The following is a 19923-nucleotide window of genomic DNA, read 5'->3' on the forward strand; positions in this document are numbered from 1 at the left end:
TCAGACATCTAAAAGGAAAGAAATGTTTAAAATACACTTAAATGACTGCCCTCAAATATATTTGACCTGAATAACTGAATGGTCATATTTTGGTGTGCTTATGGAATTATATTAAAAGTTAAATGTTGGGCCTCCCCAGGTGGCGCCACTGTTGAGCGCTGGGTTGCGAAGCTGCCCGCAGCCTCTGCAGTGCTGGTTTGATCCCCGGCCGCCCGGGAGGGTCCCACATGGCGCGACAGACTTCTCCTGCCGCACCCGCTGCTCCCCTCAGCAGTGTATTTCGTCAGCCTGCCTGTTCTGTTCCCCGTTCTGGCTCTGGTGAATTCTCTCACCCTCCTGCGCTTCTGACTGTACCCAGTGCTTGTATAAATAAATAAATAAATCTTAAAAAAAAATAAATAAATGAAAGGTAAATGTTATAAAACATATTACCCAAATGTATCACTTTCTAGAAAAGCCACTCCCCTTGTTGCTTTTTATTGCAAAGATAGCAAAGAAAGAAAATCAGTTATAAAATTTGATACACAGATTATCATTTAGAGTAATTTGTGTGTGTGTATGTGTGTGTGTGTGTGAGAGAGAAGATAAAAGAAGTATAATCCTACCCCAAGGAAATTAATGCTATAAAATATATAATTTTATTTTGTGAATGTATTTCTTCTTTGTCTCTAATGCCTCTGCACATAGCTCAGAGTTTTGTACTAATACATCTGCATCAGGTCCTGTGATTCCTTGCAGGTAATTTCTTCCTAGACTTGGACTTGTAATTACCCATCTGGACAGTGTTGTGACTTGGCTCTAAATGTTAAATTGGAGAAAAAGGCTTAAACAGTGAGAGGGGGGCACTTCTGGTTAAAGGTGGAGCTGATGATTTTGGGTGCTCAAGATGCACAGTTGTGTCTTCCTAAATGTGTTCATCCCAAACTATGAGATCCACTTCTGTCCCTATGATAACTATGGGCTGACACAGGAGATCTGCTATGTCTGCACAGTTAAGCTTCTTTGCATTGTCTCCCTTATAATTAGACTCTTGGCCAGATTTTTGGCAGTCAGCCAGAAGCTGTCAGAAGTAAGAGGCCACGTAAAATATCAGAAATCCTCTGGTTTTCAGTTTAACTATTTCAAGTTGGAGAATGTCCTAAGCCTGTCATTCTTCATTTGTAATTTCTTGATTGGCACCAAAGGTGTTCAGCTTATTTTGCACTTCTCATAACTGTCCCCATGTTAATTAACTGTCATGACCATTTGATCTCTCTCCACGTGCCCCCATTTGTGCTTTTCCTCAATTAAGCAGAGGTGAAAGCAATTGCACTGCAACTGCATCATGAGTTATTGTCACCCCCTTCCCATCCACAAGGGATGCTTCAGAGGTAAGCAGCAGCCTCCCTAACCGCATCTTGAGTCTGATCTTTTAGAAACATCCCACGTATGAATTGTGTTTAGCCCATGATTTCTGAGTTAGAAGCAGAACGTGAGGTAGATATTAAAATGTTGATACTACTTGGGAGGAACAAGCCTGAGGAGAGAGCATAGGTGAAGCCAAGTGAAGGAACAAGGGTGGAACAAGGTGACACAATATGTTACTGCAGCCACTAGCACTTAAGAATCAGTTATAAAGACATCCACAGTCAGGAAGCAAGTTCACTCAACACTACAGGTCTCCATGGGAGGATTTCCAGGAAGTCTCTTAGTTCAACAAAGAGAAAACTAGGAGGAAATGGACCTGCCCAGCTCTCCTATTTTTGTTTCCAACTGTTCAAGTTTCACCCAAGCATGTACACCCCCGTATACTCCCTAGGTGCACTTTCCAGAGATAAATATTATCAGTCATTTCTTGAGTATGCTTCAGAAAATGAACATGAAAAAGCATATGTTGTTGGATCTTTTTTTAAAGCAAATGATATATATACAATATATCTTGCTTTCTTAATATCTTTTTATAGCATTGTAGATTGATTTAATCAACTTTAGTGGTTGTATTATATATTTTGTATATATGTGTCTTAACTTATTTCATGAGTTCTTATTGATTATCCTTTGGGATTGAATTGAAAGCAAATTTAAAAACTTAAGTTGGATCCTAATTTTATAGGAAAATGGATCATAGAAATGAAGAAAAATAAATGTGTTTAGATGATTAGAAAACTTTTATTTCCCAACCTGCAACTATACTGGGGAGAACTGATGATTCTCATTAGCATTTTGTTTAAAATAAATGAACAAAGGATAATAGAGATCTTTACTACAACTAGTATTCCAATTTAAGACAAGTGACTTCTAGTCTCCATTTATTGTATTCTCCTTATGCACTTGTAATGGTTTCTATTTTATCCATAAGTATAAGTTTTATAGAGACTAAATATGAAAAAAAATCTGATTTCTACACTACCCCAAAATGAAAGGACTTGGAGCATCAAACTCTTTGAATTTATGTGATCCTCCAAAGTGTTTATGAGTTAATTAGAAAAGTCTCACACAGATTCTTCTCTAGTCTTTACCCCAGTATATTTATCAGTTCTGAAAATCTTTTACATGTTGTCTTGACTATTATCAGTGGGGTGTAGGTTGACAGATTATATCTATAAGAAAGAATACTAAGTAACTGTTAAAAGACACCTGATAAAAGTCAAGAAAATATAACTACCAATATTATGTTGTTAGGTATCTTTGAGGTACAAATCAGAATATAATGAATTCATATGTGTGTGGATATGAGACATAGTATATGGAGTCACAAAGGCATTGAAATACCTTAAAGACACTGAACATTGGCCACAACTTGGGAATGAATCACAGATGGGAAAGTTTGGAAGCATTTGCTGTCCACAGCATACAATTCTGTTTTCAGAGATTTTTTTTTTTTTTTTTTTTTTTTTGCTTTTACAAACTTGCCCCTTTCAAAAGAGTAGTATGGGTTAGCATTAATCACTCAATCTGAGCTACTTCCCTTATATTTTCCTGTCAGTTACTCTCCCAACCAACTCGATGAATTTACTTCATTTTTTTTTCCTTTTGATAGCTTTCCTCTGGCCAAAGATATTCTATCCAAGTATTTCTTCATAACAACTCACATCACACTTTCATAAAAAGTTTTCTTTAAAGAATAACTGCTCTCCATGAAGACATAATCTAACCACTTACCCCCTTAGGATCCACAAGCAATTGCCTTATCTTAATAGAGATCTTACATGGCTCACTGCTGCTTTTTGTCACCAGACACTAATTACCTTGAGAAGCTTGCCTGGATCAGTTGTCACTTACTTCACACCCTGTGTCGAGTGGGTGCCAGTAAATGTTGAATTATCAAAAATTCATAGTATACTAAGTAAAATTGCTTTGACATCACACATATTTTAGTATTTACACAGCTTGTTTTGTTTGCCAGCATTTCTTCTCAGATAAGGGATGATCCCCCATCATTTTATAACATTATTTTCTCTGTTCTAAATGGCTACTGCTGGAATTGTAATTAGTTTCAATAATTTAAGTAGATTTGATGATAATGTTCATAACATAAAAATTTTTATTACTACTGGCCATTTTCCCCCAAATTTATACATGAAAATTTACTATCAGTAGACTGATAGTCTGTCTTTTCATACTTTAAAAGACTTCTATGCCAGCCTGAGTACTGAAGTGGTTTCCTCTAGTGCTATAAAAAGCTTTACTCCTTTTTTACTCTGGTTCTCTGGGTCTCTCATCTTTTTCTTTAAAGCTGGTGTGATGGCCCCCTGTCGTGCTGCTGTTTATTCCAACTGTCATATAAGAACAATCAACAGGATAAAAGAAAGCACATCATACGAAATTTTGTTTTGAGTTTAAAGAGCATACCTGGGCACTCACGTCAAGAAATGACTTCCCCAATGGAAAAACACACTGCTACCTTCTTTCTGAAACTTTGCCTCTAATGTAAAATAAAGTTTAAGCAGAGACAATGCATTTTTGTTACCATTTTGAGTAACTGAATTTCTAGAAATCCTAATGCAGAACTAAGTCTATGGAATACTAAAAGCCTATTCACTTGGACCTAACATTCTCATATTTTCCTTTTTGCATTCAGTTAGCATGGAGGATAACTGGAGTGAATGCGAATAGATATATTCAAGTATAACTATTTGAGGAGGTAGTAAACATCATTTTATACCAAGTCTACCAAAGAAGCATAACTTTACCATTTTGCAGTTTTCCTTTGGGTCAGCACATGAAACACAGATAGGTTTACTAAAATTCACCAATTAATAGGATCAAACTAATTTAAAATTTTATTAACTACCTCATACTATTTCCATAACAAAATATAGTAAGCATATAGTCTGTGGGAAAAATATATTAAGATTAATTTAACTTCAGAAAAAATCTAAATTATTATTTATTGGTCTTGTGTCACAGACTGATGAGAATTTCCTACTGACCAGCTGTGACTTGCAGACCAACATTTGAAAACCTCTGATCTGGATCAGTTCTTCTGGAAGTAAGGAAATAAACCAAAAACTTTGGAAGAACTTATTACAAAAAGGTCTTGGGATTCATTCATGGTTTAATGTTGAATAAAACTCAGTGGTTTTTTGTTGTTGTTCTTATTTTTTTGTCAGAGGCAAAGGCACTGGCATGCATGTTGATGAAATTCTAAAGGTAAGACTTATTTACTCTATTAATAAAAGTGCCTTTTTTAAATGGTCAAATGATTTTGAATTAATTTCTAGAGGTTAACTTTACTTTTGGAAAAGCTGTGATTAAGGATAGTAAAGCAAGCAAAGGTTTTGTCTTGTCAGCAAGAACAATCTTGCTGCTCTGGGGAATAAACAAGTTCAATTACCTTCTCTCTCTCCTGTGCAACTATGAACAACTATTACAAAAGTCTGGAAAAGAACTTCTTTTTGCAATCTATCTTGATGTCATTTTGGAAAATTCTCCTAGCTTAAAAGCAAAGGAATGGGTCATAAGTTGGGTGACTATATAATTTTTTATCACGAATCAGCACACTTTGAGAGTCAAAGGAGGAGCTATTAATAATTATGCTGGGACAACAGGGACAAAACAGAATGGCTCTAGAAAAAAAGGGATTTATTGTCACGTTAGTGGCTTTTTCCATGCAAAACTAATGTCTACATTAGAGGAATAAATGATGCTGGATTTTTGTCACTGGGTTTGGTAAAAAAGATGAGTTTATAAATAAAGCATTTGACAATGCGTATGATAAACTTTTGTCACCTGTACAGGTTTTTAAAATAAAACATAAGTAATCAAAATTATTTTACTTATCCATATTGGGGTTATTGATTCATGTATTTGTTTCATAAATGCAGAGAAAAAAGATCTTATTTAAATTTCAAAAACAGGCATGTCCTCATTCAAAATGTTACAAATTAGGGTACTTGATGAGTTTATATGGAATTAACAAAGCAACTCTTGAGCAACATGCTTTTATCCATGATGGTGTGTGAAATGCTATAACAATAAGACATGTTGTGACTCAGGGTATTGTCTTGGCCCCAGATGCTTTGTAATAGCCATTTGCCTGTCATATGGTTAGATTTCTCTGATAGAAAGGTTATTTCTGGTGATGATCCTATCTCTAGTTAATTCTCATTCTTCTAGGTGGTTAAGAGAGTGGTGAAAAGTTTCTTTTGAGGTTTACAGGGCCCGGCTGATCTTAGCTTTAAATAATTCACATGTTAAGGTGACATGTTAGAAAACCCTGTTCTATTCTGGACATCCTGGGGAGTCCTGCCTGAACATCTTGGGGAGATCCACCCGATTCTTGCGAAAGTTTATCCTTCAGCTTTGGTGTCCTTCTTGGAGTTGAGAAACCTTGATCAGATGTTTGACATTTCTTGGCTCCAATAAAATTAGAAGCAAGCAAACATTAAATGAAGCAAATATTTACATTGAGTTATGTGGTCCCAAAATCCTACATGGTGCTATAGGTACTATAATGGCCCTAAAAAGTATTTGGCAAATCATTTTCCTCTCTCTCTTCCTCCCATCTTCTTTATTTTTCTTTTTTCAACCAAAATTATTTCCATGGAAAATCATCAGTATACAAACAATTATTTCTGTTAATTTGTAATGTCTTCAGTGTAAAAGCCAGTTTTCAGATTACTTGCTTGAGATGCAGGTCACATATTGTGGGGTCCCAATATTTGATGAAACTTTCTACTGTCATATTATAACTGAGTTTTAAAATATGACTCAGAAACTCTGTATAATGAATTAGGAATGTCAATTTTATGAGTCTTTCTGCAGTACACCACATGAATTTTTAAATTGGTTTTTAGGTCTATCAAAAAAAAAAAAAAACCCTTCATCTTTCTATCTTAGTGCTAAACATCAGCACCTAACCCAGACATGATTCATCATCTTTAGCAAAAACACTTTGATTTCTAAGTGATTGTGTCACCCAGAGATCTAAGTGCCTCACAAACACCAGACACTGACCACACCAAATTATGGTCTCACATAATCAGACAAGACACCACTATTATAAAATAGTGTTGAGTTACTTAATATTTAATAAAAAAAGCTATTACAGTTCAAGATAAAATATAAATTACCTGCAAAATTATATTAGGAAAAGTGGTTAACCATTTGGAGAAGAAAAAATTTCTGTATGATTGTATATGAAAAATTTTTAAGGACTAAGAAAAATATATATTAATACATACTGATGGAACTTTGGGATATGAAACATCTTTCTAAATATGACTGATATGTAAGGGAAAAATGTTTTTCAATAGAAACTGATTCTTTTATATTAATCATTAGGAAAATTAAATGCTAGTACTGGGAGATTGTAAATGATTAATAGATTGATAAATGAGAGATAAATTGATAGATGATAAACAGAAATTTTAAGCTTATAAATTAAGTTTATAATTTCCTGTTGGAAGTCTTTCACTCATACATTTTTATCACATCCTAATAGTTCAATGCAAACATAATGTCATCTAGAATCTAGGTCTTAAAACATTTTCAATTTGTCTAAATTGTATACTTTTTATTTTTTAGTATACTTTTTAATATAAGTTTTATTCTAAAGACATTTCTGACTTACAGAAAAGTCACAAAAACACTGTAATGAATCCCCACATACCCTTTGGGGTAGGAAGAATGATGGCATCCCCCAAATATCCACATATTAGTTCCCAACAACTGTGAATCTATTAACTCACATGGCAAACTGGACTTTGCAGATTTGGTAAATTTAAAGATTTTGAAATGGGAAATTATCCAAATCATATGAATGTGACCAATTTAATCACCAAGATTCTTGGTGATTAAAGGCAGGAGGCTAAGCCTTGGAAAGAGATTTGAAGATGATGTCGCATTGTCTCTAAAGAAATAGGGTACCGTGAGCCAAGGTATGCGTGTGGCCTCTAAAGTCTAGAAACAACAGAGGAACAGATTTCTCAATGAACCTCCCAAAGGAATGTAGCCTTGCTCACACAAAATGCTTACAAAATGATTTTCTGACTAGACTGTTCCTTTCAATAGTTGGCATTCTAAAGATTTGTTTTGCAATATTATTAAATATTTAGATTTTGAAATGTTCTTAACCTACTACTGTCATTCATTTTATGCAAAGATCTCCCCAGTTTGGCCAGTGCAAGCCAGTCAATCTGGATCCCATGTCACTTGGGGGAACCAGTTACGTTTTTCCCTATTTTCTGACACAACAGTATTTGTAGACACATTTTGTGCTTTCACCATTACAGTGTCCGCATCAGACATTTTCCCAAAGATCTTTGACATCTTTCACTGCAGAAGATCACTTTGGAAAAAAATGATGTGGTGTGCTTGTTCTCATTGGGTGTGCTTGTTCTCACTGGGTTGCCATTACTACTAAACTCTTTTAGAGGTCAGGGTTAAGACATAGAGGAATTTTTTTTTTCTCTTAAGTCATTATTTCATACTGATACTTCTAATTTTAATTTAATATAGCAGTTTTCTCTTACCTCTACAATTTTGTCATTTTCTGATACAATAAGAACTCCAATGCCCCCAAATATCAATGCATGCATTAATGCTCTTGTTTATTCAAGTGTTGCTTTGCTGTTTCGGTTTTAGCCCTCGGGTGGGGTGGCAGGGGTTTAGAATATCCAAGTCTCAGCTTCCATAGTGGCCTTTTCTATGAGGTGACACAGATTCAAGCCAGTAATCCTGTCTCTGCACCCCAATGCAGCAGCTCTCCCACAGTACACCCTCTGTTCTGGGTGCCCACTCTCTGCACCCCCTTCTCCAGGACAATTATAGGTCTCAGGTATCCCCGATGTTAGTGAGTGCCCAAGTCTACGACCGGGGGAGGCTCTGACAGCAGCTCTCCTCCTTCTTGTGGGCTGTACTGTCCAGTATTATTATAAACAGAGTCCAAGCACAGCTCTTCCTACGCCTATGTGCTGAGCCATTGCTCCCAATGTGTGCTGCAGTTGTCCGTTTTTCCCTTGTTTTTTGTTTTGTTTTGTTTTTGAATTTGTTCTACTGCAATTTAGTTGTGAGTATTTAGAGAAGAAGACCAGTGTCTTCACTCTGCTTCCATCTTACCCAACTCTATATTAATGTTCTCATTTCTACAATATACACTGAATAGTTAAAAGTTATTACACCTGTACCACTACCAGCAACCTATCAATTAAGAGAAATTAGGATTTCTTTGCAGTTATCTCTGTCTGTAAGATGTGGGTAGCTTGTCAAGAACTATGCTCAAAAGTTGGTATATATTTAGATACTTTTGTTGTTGTTAATACACTTCCATGATTAATTTGATTTAAATTTAGATTTAGGCATTTACTCTTCCTTGCTTATTTGGTTATACTTTCGTATATAAAAAACAATAATATGTTTCTATAATTCAAAGTTATACCAAAGTTATATTCGGAGAAGTGTCAGTCCACGTTCTTCCTACTGTGTTCTCCCAGCTCTCACAGGAGAAAAGAGAAGGCACTGGTTTCTTCTGTGTCCTTTTGTGTTTGTTTTGAGAGAAACGTTCAGGTACATATTTACATTCTGGTATCACCTTGTTCCTTGTATAAAAGTAGAATATTGCATATACTCTGTACACTTTGCTTTTTTTATTTAACAGAATATTCATATTTGGAGGATTATGGTTGCTTTGGTGGTGGGTGTGGTGTGATAACACATCTGAAGAGGTACAAAACTATACCTCTAAATCATACACAGTGTGTGGTAAAACAACTTTATGTCAATAAAAATAATAAAATCAAAAATTGAAATAAAGAAAATTATGAATAGACCAAAACAAACAAAAATCCAGAATATTCTGGAAGTCATAAGATTGGTCTCATCTACAGCCACATATATTCCATGGTGTAGATGTCCATTCAACTAATTTTTGTGTGGTAGGGAATTTTCAACAACTGAAATGTTATTCTCATTTTTGTTTTTTTTTTTCCTTTCAGTAGCTTTGTAAAGATGTAGATTGCTTTTACTCCCCTCCTTTCCTCACACCTTCCTTTGTGTTTCTTTTCTTCCTTCTTTCTTACATTAAGTTGAGTTAATAGATCTTGTATGTGTCTATTTCACCTTTTCCTGTAATACTCTAGACATTAAGCTATTTTAGGTTTATCATTGGACATTTATAGATATTTTATTACCTATTGTATGCATATTTAAATTAGAAAAGTATAAATTAGTAATTTACTGTATACTCCTTTCAAACAAGATACAAAATCAAATAAGCTCTGATTCTACGACTTGGTATGTGATACTTACATAAGGGTTTTTTTTTTGTCATGTGTTTGTCATTTTTTATTGTGAATACATGCTCTATAGATGTTTGATATGGGGGGGGTTGATGCTAATTTTAAAGTGCGTTCCTTGTGTAAGAAATTATAACAGAATCTCTCTACGCAAAGATGAGTTTCAATTTTTATCTCTTCTCAAGACTCTTTTATCTTTATTATCAGGCATAATCAACTACTTAAAATAGTTTATTCAACATTTTAAAGTATGTGGTACATCTAAGAGTGTCACAATGATAGAAAAGAGAATCAATCTATAATTCTTTTTTTAAGCAGTCAATGAAGATTTCAAAATGCTATGAAACAAAAATAAGTCAAAAGGATTTTTAAGCAGTCCTTTTATTGCCTAGCAGACAATGCCATATAATAGTAAATGTCACCTATAGTGCTTTCTCTGTCCTCACCTATTAAATTTTTTTCTTTTGCTTCTTATATTTGGGAGTAAAGAAATCAACCACCTTCAAAGGACAGACAAAAGGAGAAATTGTTACCTGGCCAAGCTCTCACAAACAACCCTATGAAAATCCTTTCATATATAACCCAGAAAACTGCCAGTTGTGAGCCAACTGCTATTCTTTTCACATTCAGAACACTGAAAGCCAACTTTTTTTTTTCCTTTTCTCCAGGGAAACACACACAGAAAAAGAAAGAAAATATGCATAATTCATGTATGTGTGACTGGAGTGGGGAGAGTAGGAGAATGTAAGAGAGAGGTTTCCTTCCCATTATTAAATATGTAGACATTATTATCTTAAACATAATTGCCAGCAAGTTCAAGAACTACCGCAGGGTATCAGAAGCAATAATGAAAGATATAAATTCCATCTCTTTCTAGTTGAAGGAAGACATACCAAAAAATGGGAAAATATCTAGAAACCCCTCTATCTACAAGAAGATCACTAGGTGCCTCCAGGAAAAATCATCCCCAGGATAGTTCTATGACCAACAGGAAGCCATGCTCTCACTTCCACTGGAAGTGCCAACTGGAGCTAGGGGATGCCATAGTTGCCTGTGGCCTTATTTTCTGGTCAACTGGAAAAGCTTTTCCACAGAGGCTGAAAATGAGGGTAACATCCTGGAAAAGCAAGCTGGGAAGATAAAAAATCAAAGATCAGGCACTAGTGCTTACTCAATAGTTTCTAAATATATTCACCACATGTGAATATTCAGTTTCCTGAGGCAATTTATTTCCTTCCTTTTATTAGGTGGTTTTCATTTTGTTTCTGTTAATTTTAAGTAAAATCAATTGTGTTAACACAATCTTCCTGTCATACCTACCCAATCCATGAGGTTTATATATGTACAGTGTGTACAGTCGTTATTACATTTCTATATGTAGGTGCGTGTGTGTACATACATATATATGTCATAGCACATCCTGTGTGCATATGTGTAGGTGCAGATATACACATGCACATATATAAAAATCATGAGAGTAAAAAGATTTGAAAATCCATAACTTGCTTTCTAAAATAGTGCTGCAATGAACATAGGAGTGCGTATATCCTTTCAAATACGTGTTTTTATATTCTTCAGAATGATATCTAGGAGTGGAATTACAGGATCATCTAGAATTTCTGTTTTTAGTATTTTGAGAAGCCTCCAAACCAGAGGATTATGGGTGCTTGGGTGATGGTTGTGGTGTGGTAATATACAGTCGAATCAAGTAAAGCCTATATGCATGTAACTCATATGGCGATGCAAATAAATGTTGCCTCAATAATATAGGAGGCAATTTTGAAAATGAGTTGATGGTCAGTCTGAAGAGACAATATTTCTGAATTTTGACAAGATGTAGTGAATGCTTTACATGGACTTGGATTTCCTCAAGTTTCCTGAGTTTAGGAGAGATAAATATATCTCTGTTATTCAGTTTGGAAGTATGATAACTTTAGAGAAAGAAGAGTGATGAAAGAAAATATTAAGCTGTTTCCAGCAATTTGTGCTTTAGTGCAGTATTTCTACAAACCATTCTGATGGTTGAAGCCCTAATTATCAAAGCTCCTTGTTATGCCTATAGTATGAATTTCAGATCTCAAAGCTGCTAACTTTCACTGGAATGGTAAGATTTCACTTAGAACTCAAGCCAAATGCATATACTGACAATATGAATGTATTGGAGGGAATCCATGTTACAACTGTATAAGCATTCGATTCAATTGACAATAAAGTGGGGGATACAAACCTTTTTGCAAGGTGTGGAAGACTGGTAGCATGGATCAGACAGTGGTGGGGATCCAGAGAATTCCTGGCAGCCATCCACAGGAGGGAGGAAAAGCTACTTCTCAGACCAACAGTCACTGGTGGCTTCCACCAAAGCTTGTTAAAGACTACAGAAGTTCAGAGTCCATAAATATCTCAAATGGCTCAACCTGGTACCCATGTTTATAACACTTTTCAGAGGTATCTTGTCAGAATTACCTTGTTTTAATGGGGCTTCTGGACACAGTCAGGTTATTATTGTCCTGACCTTTTGCAAGTCTTTTTAGCAGTGTCTTTGTAAACAAGTGGTTGCTTTTATAACTAATAACTTAAGTTACTTTATCTCAGTTGCCCCCACCACTCAATCTGTCAGGGTTATTACAATTTCAATGCATACAACAGACTCTCATCATCACCTCATCCCCATTTAATTTACACATAGAAAAAAATCTTCTACTAACATTATTTTATCATATTGCTCCACCACTTAAAACACCAGGGTACCTCTTTATTGTTTACTGTCGGAGCCAGCAATCTGTGCACCATGTGTGCAAAGTTGCTATAAAAGTTTTTTTAAATGGTAGCAAGCGGATTTTGTCTGGACAATATTATGAAGTTGCCAGAGGTTGTATCTTTCTATTCTTACTCCCTCTCTCACAACACCCATATTATTTTCCCTCAGATTCTTTTCCCTGGTTTCATGCCATTTCAGAGCATAGATAATGAACCCTTCTACCAGCTCTGCATCTCTTGTCTGCTCTGCAATAACCTAACCAATCTGTTCCTTACTACCCAAGCAGAATTATGTAGAGTCTGTAACAGAAATAGTCATTTGCATGATTTCTTTGAATTCCTTACTTTGCTAAATGGAAAATTTTAGCCATTAGTTGGTGTTGGGTGTTGGGAGCGTAATGGTGGGGGAGGTGAATGTTTGACTACAGGATTCCTAAAGAATAGGAATCAATTATTTTTTGAAGTAATCTATTATTTTCATTCTGAAAGCAAAGCAATACGGCAACAAAATTTGGTAATGCCAAATTATGGGCACTGAAGAGTTTTAAGCAGGTGAAAGATAGAGTCGAAACTTTCTTTTACTCTCTCTAGGCTTGTGAAGACTTTGAGTCAGTAAAGAATTTTGAAAGGCTAGGTAATGTTTAATAGAGAAGATTTTAAATATTAGAATAAAGCTAATGACTAGATATATTTGCCAAATTATTGCCTACAAAAACCATTTCTTAATCTGGCCAAGAGATTAACCATGTACACAGAGAAGAGAAGAAATCTGGATTTGGAAAACATATAAAAGTTTTGGCCTAATCTCCTCAAGAAAGAAATCAAATATAGTATCCAAAAAAAAGGAAGAAAAAAATCCAACATTTAAATGCCTTTCTGATACTCAGTGTTCAGAGAGTAAAATCAATGTAGTCTCCAACTATTGTAAAATGTCCATCTTTTGAATATGTATTCTACACACACACACCCCCAAATAAATTGTCTTTATTTTCTGTCATGTTGATTTTTCCAATCCAAGAGTTCTTTGTTTTCAAACATTCTTTTTTGTTGTTATTTTTCATAATTTGCATAAGTTTGCTGTGGTTTTTTAAAATCTGCTTCTTTTCCAAAATCCTATCTAATGTTTTTCTCGATCCCACAATGAAGTGCACAACTTAATGTACCTTATTTTTTCTCTCCTTTTTTCCTAATTTCTTCCTTTGTTTAGCTAATTTAGGTTTTCAATTCAAGGTAAAGAATCAACTTCTGGGTTGCCATCTCTAGTTAGTTGTGGGGATGGCCTTGTCTAGGACTCTCCCAAAAATCTAGACTGAATTAGTGTCTATTCTGAAGCCTTCTCTTTGGGCTAAACAGAGGGTGGATGAAACTCTGTTTGGAAAAATGTCCTTCACAATGTCCCCTTGATCTGTAAGGTTCTGATGTCTGCCCTAGTGGTGACAGTTTTCTGCAACCAATTCTTTCACTTTCTATAAAGGAAAGTCTTCTAGAATTATTTGGGACATTAAAATTCCAGGCTTCCTGAATGCTGAGTCCTGGGTTGTGGTAAGAGACAGTGTGTTGCTGGGGCTGCCACTTCCTTATCCATTTTATTTATCATCTCTCTACCTTTCAGAAATTGATTGGATTGTCAAATCTCCCCACTCTGTAAATCCTCTTTCTTTTATGTTTTACATGACTTTATTTTTAATGTCATTTTGCTTGTATATTAGGAATGAGAGGAGACCACCATCCAAAAATGTTGAAGAGTGGCTGTTCATACTTATATTTATATTTACAAGTATTCTTACTTTTAGAAAACTGAATTGAGAATTCGGGTCTTCTCTAGATCTCATACCATCTTTTACCAAGAAATCTGAAAAGAGTAAATGTACCTAGAGTATTACAAAGTGTAAATAAACCTTTACACAGTGCAGAAGTTGGTGCAAAATAGCTTTGAATTCAGGGAGAATGTGACCTGAATTGTAGCCCAGCTTCAGAAGTGCTGTTTGGGGAAGAGACTGATCTCTCTGAAGTAATGCTACTTCCCAGGGATGTACAGGAACAAAATCCTGAAATATGTGTGATTCATAGTAATGTCTGCAGTAGAACAACAAGTGCTCGGAATCAGCTACTGAATTGTATACACTACACTAGCCCCTGACAATAGAATAGAAAGGTAGACATATTCCTTGCCCTCAGAAATCACTAAGATAACTGAGTAATCAAACAATTGTAGTAAAGTTGGTACTCAAAGAGGAGAAGTAGAACTTCATTTTAAAAGATTGTGACTGTAGGTGAGTGAAAAGATGTTTTTGGCAAGACTTTCCAGAAAATTCTTCTGATGATTTTTAGCCATTAGAAAAACCTCAGTCTGCCTGCTTGTGAGCTGTAATACCCCTTGGGGCTCGTCAATTCAGAGTGAGTCTGAATCATTTATTAAATTAGAGGCCTACAAAGAGAACGCCCAGTGTGAGTCAGAGAACTGTTGCTAACTCTCAGATTGCCTGCTGGCTCTCTGAGGTTTTGCTGAACACATCCAGTGTAGGAGAGCCAGGACAAAGGACATGGGCACAGGGATGTTTAAACTTCCCAAATCAATTCCTTTCCTTTAATGCTTCTATGCATTGTTGTAGTTTTCTGGCCTGAGGGCCCAATGCAGAGATGTGTCCTTTTGCCAAGGAGAATGTAACACTACATCAAGGGATTTAAGCCAAAGCAAACGGAAGCTGCTTCACCTATTCAAGGACAAGAACTGGAGTCTCTCTTTCTCTTTCCTGCCTATTTTCTCACCGCTCTCTTCAGATAGTTCCCATAGTCTGACAACATCTCACCCTGTGGAGTGCTTAGTGGTCTGTTATTTTAGGAGCTGGAATCTCCCTTGAAGAGACTGCTCTGAATTAGAAAAGTGTCTGCAGGTTGAGCAGCTATGGAATACAGTTTGAAAAAATTTCAGTCCAGTCAAAATGGAATCGGATGATTCAAAAATGATGCATTTTAGAACAAGAGCAAGAAAGGCAAATTTCCTGATTTGAAAATAAGGTGACTCACCTCATTTGATTAAATATTGAAAGTAAGTAAGTACAGACCCTCTTTCTTATTTGGGCATTGCAACGTGGAGTAATACAAGAAGAAACATGCTGGCAAGATTTTAGTTAAAAAAAATTAGAAAAAAAAATATATCTGGCAATAGCTTTCTGCAGATAATAAAAAACACTCAAAATAGTTTTTATCTTTAACACTAACTGTCTTCTCTGGTATCATCAAGCCATTCCTCTGTGCATAAAAAGAACATCTGAGAATACTTTCCTACAATGGCAACTTAATAACATCCTTCTACATTAACTTGTTAGAGTCGATGATTTTAAATTTTTTAAAAATCTCTATATTCAATAAGATTTGCATTTTAAGTCAAAATAATTTCATGTTTTAATTATCAGCTGCTTTGTATAATAATTTTTTCGAGAACAGATTCTAACAGTATTAGCTGTAAACAAAAGTCTATGTAGCCAGTGCGAGGGCTGGCTCTGCCCTGCGCCCGGCGCCACGCCCTGCCATTCGGTTCTGTTTGGAGTTGCCTGGTGTCACAGGCAGGGTTTTTAGCTTACTGCCACCTTCAGGGAGTTTTGCAGCTTTGCCTGACGCCTTCTTTACACTCCATGAAGTCTTTCCAGGAACCTCTGAAATGTAACCACTGCCATTTCTTCCCATAGCTTCACCCTTCATCTAATTAACATATAAAAAGAATTAGCTGCTTCTTCAGGACTTTATTTATCCAGGTCCATGGTGACCACCAGCTATACAGTGTAATAGCAACACCTTGCAGTGTAATGTGCAATTGTTCAGTCTCCTTGATAAGCGTATTAAATTCACCATGGAGAAAAGTTCATTAACCAAAATTCCAGGGCCTCTTTAGTGATGAGTGGGAGAATGGTCTATATTTCCCAGAGGGGCCTCTTTTCAAATTTTATTTTATTTATTTATTTTTACATTTATTTTTACAAAGGACAGATTTATTAAGAAAAGGCAAAAGAAAAAGAGGCAGCTGTATAGACAGGTGAGCAGAGATCTTCTCTTAGGGGGACTCCAGGAGCAACTGCATCATTTAAAGTAGCGGTGTGGAAGCTACTTGAAATACCAGCAAGCTATTTGAAATACTCTTGCAGTCTGTGCTGACGCCTAATCTTCAGGGTGCTTTTGTGATCTGGTGTTTGGGAGATAGAGAAAACTACTGCTTAATATTTCAGCATGATCTTGAGTGGGTTGAGCAGCCCACAGTGTGTCATAAGTAGAGACAAACAGCAAATGGAAGTAAGTCATGGGAAGTGTGGGCAGGACCTTGACCTGCCCAGCGCCGTGGGGCTGAGATCAGGACAGCCTTACCTCAGTCACCAGGAGGCAGAATGACTCTGCTGCCATTACACAGGCTGTTTACTACACAACAAAAATATGCAATAGGTCAGACAGTGCTCGTAATCAGAAAATTATCAGCAAGTATGCAGATGATGTGAGAAAACAGGCTGTCCCGACAAGGCAGGAACCAGCAAGAGATTTCACACATAGTTTGCAGTATGATTTGAAATTACAGTCATGGATATTCCTTCCTTTCTTCCTTCAAACTGACTCAAGTGATAACGATAAAAGTCTTTCTAGGCCAAGAAGTAAGAAAAAACTCTCTGGCCTTAGCTGAATAACTATTTCATTATTCAGTGTTCTTTTTAGAACTTAGCAGCACACGTACTTACCATGAAGACTATAAGCAATGACCTGGAGTAACCTGATCATGAATCAGATGTGTTTTTCTAGGTCCCTATAACACCTTAAGATGCATCCCTATTACAGTCAGTCTTGAAATTATGCACAGATAGTACTACATTAAACAAAATCACTTTGTTCTTAGATTTTTAATTAAGAAAAAATATATATTATATATCTTTATATAAAATATAAGTATAATCATCTTATATGTTTAGATATTAGATATATAATTATTATTTTATATATTATTAGATATAATAATATACAGTATTACTACATTATTAGATATATGTCTTATGTAATAATACATAAGATATTATTAGATATGTAAGTTATATATTATATATTAGATTTTTTAAAAAGATTTATTTTATTTGTTTATACAAGCACTGGGTACAGTCAGCAGCGTGGGAGGGTGAGAGAATTCACCAGAGTCAGAGTGGGGAACAGAACAGGCAGACTGACAAAACACGCTGCTGAGGGGAGCAGTGGGCAGCAGAAGAGGTCTGCGCCATGTGGGCTCCTCCCTGGAGGCCAGGGATCAAACCGGCACTGCAGAGGCTGCGGGCAGCTTCGCAGCCCAGCGCTCAACTGCTGCGCCACCAGGGGAGGCCCAGATATTAGATATTTTAATGTGTATATGTACCTGTCTCACTGCCAAGACTTAGCTTAACATATTCCCCATTAGAATAGGTGCTGAGAGCAAGACAATTAAGATCCATTATTCTAACAGCAAGTTTCTCTTAAAAAAGTTCCACCTTGAGAGGGTTGGTTTTTGCCTTTTAATTAAAAGTGAAAACTGATCTTTCCATTAGGAGATCTTAGATAGCATACTTGATTGACATTTTGCTTGAGGAAGCTGTTGACAACTGCCCACATCACTGTCCCTGACGCTCTGCCTGCTTTCTGTTGTATGCAAGACTCCAAAGTCACTGCAAGGAAATGCAGGTGTTCTCACTTACTTTGCATTTGCTCCAGCTATCCAGCTATCAACTTGTTTCCCTCAACTACCTTTAAATTATTAAAAAAAAAAAATCTGACACAAGTTTATTCCATACTATGAGCAAAATAAGGAAATATTTTGGGAGAATAAGGAAATATTTTGGTGGTGGTGAAGAGGAGAGCCTGTCTTTCCATCACTAATTAGGGTGGTCTATACATATGAGCCATTGAATGACTTGATGGCTTTTTGTTTTATAGCTTGAGTATTTGTACTTTTATTGTTGCAACAAACACCTAGAGTAAAAAGCCTTTGCTTTCATTTAATAAAAAACATAATAGGTCTCTCATCATTATTCAGTATAAATGACAACCTGATAGGTTGGATATAGCAAAAAATGATCTAATTTCAATTAAATGTTAACCAAATAAATGCAAATCCCACATAGCTGCACTCTGCCATTGAAAATCACATCAAAAGCTCATCACAGTGTGTAGCACCACTGCAAATCAGAAAGGCAGAAAGCTGCAGAGCAGGTTTTCTCATACAGAATTTCCATTATAAAGAGTAATTTGACCAAGGTCCAAGTCATTATTATTCTTTGTTATATAATTTTTTCTTATTGTCATTTGGGAATTCCCAGTTAATGAAAGAGAATTAGAAAATAGCCACTATGAAATTGCAGGATTCTATTAAGATTTCTCACATTTTGAGCAGCATAAAGAATAGTGTGTTGGTTTAGGTTTTTTTGATCAGTAAATATTACCTTTTGTAAGAAATGGAGCCGTAACTCAAGTAATACGTTTGTGGCATATAAAACAAGAAGGAAGGTCTTAGCTATCGGAAATATCATTATGGCTTTTTTTTTAAATTTCTATAAGTCGGTTATAGTCACTGCTTTAAGACCATATATGTCTAAATCAAAAACTGAAACATGTTTTCCTGGCTAGAACTTGTGGATGAGGTCACATTATTAGTTATTGTTATGGTATTCTAAAATAGTTTCAAAATTAATAGTGGTTGGGCCTCCCCGGTGGCGCAGCGGTTGGCTAGGCTAAGAAGCTGCCCACAGCCTCTGCAGCACCAGTTCGATCCCCAGCTGCCAGTGAGGGTCCCACATGGTACGGTACGCAGACCTCTCCTGCCACACCTGCTGCTCCCCTCAGCAGTGGACTTCATCCGTCTGCCTGTTCTGCTTCCTGCTCTGGCTCTGGTGAATTCTCTCACCCTCCCGCGCTTCTGACTGTACCCAGTGCTTGTATAAATAAATAAATAAATAAACAAACAAACAAATAAATAAATAAATCGTTTTTAAAAATGACAAAAGATTTTTAAAAAAATACAAAATTAATTGTGGTCAACCAGAAATATTGTTTGTATAAAAGGACTTCATTTATATTTGAAATACTACATGTATGTGTGTGTGTATACACACACATATATATATATTCTTACAGATAAAAGCAAAGACCTAGCGCCTTTACCTATATGAAGAGAAGAGGGAGAGAGAGGAAGATGGAGAGAGAGAAGAAACATTTATATTAACGGCTTCCTATATAATAAGGAAAATGTCTTTTTTTCCTATTCTGAGAGAATCATGTACCAGGTGGCTCTCAGTTGAACAAAGCCTGAAGGTGGTGTGGCAGACAGCGTTCGTTCAAGGCAGCACCAGGGTTGCCAGGAGAAATCTTAAGCTAATGTTTTGTGAGTTTAGAAGCCAGGGGATACCTTCAAATTCCACCTCAAAAGAGACTAATGCCTGGTTGCCCAGGACTC

General features: G+C 36.0%; 1 protein-coding gene across 1 annotated transcript in view; it reads left to right on the forward strand.

Annotated features, from left to right (window-relative positions):
* The window catches only part of CTSO (cathepsin O), a 237158-nt gene that overhangs the window by 155691 nt on the left and 61544 nt on the right, over positions 1-19923 (forward strand). The window contains exon 2 of the mRNA XM_054690108.1: positions 4593-4632. Coding sequence (XP_054546083.1) covers positions 4593-4632 — 40 coding nt within the window. The remainder of the gene's footprint in view (positions 1-4592; positions 4633-19923) is intronic.

This window comes from Talpa occidentalis, unplaced genomic scaffold (genome assembly GCF_014898055.3).
Source record: "Talpa occidentalis isolate TD23 unplaced genomic scaffold, MPIMG_talOcc4v2.1 talOcc4.8, whole genome shotgun sequence".
In the NCBI taxonomy this organism is placed as follows: Eukaryota; Metazoa; Chordata; class Mammalia; order Eulipotyphla; family Talpidae; genus Talpa; species Talpa occidentalis.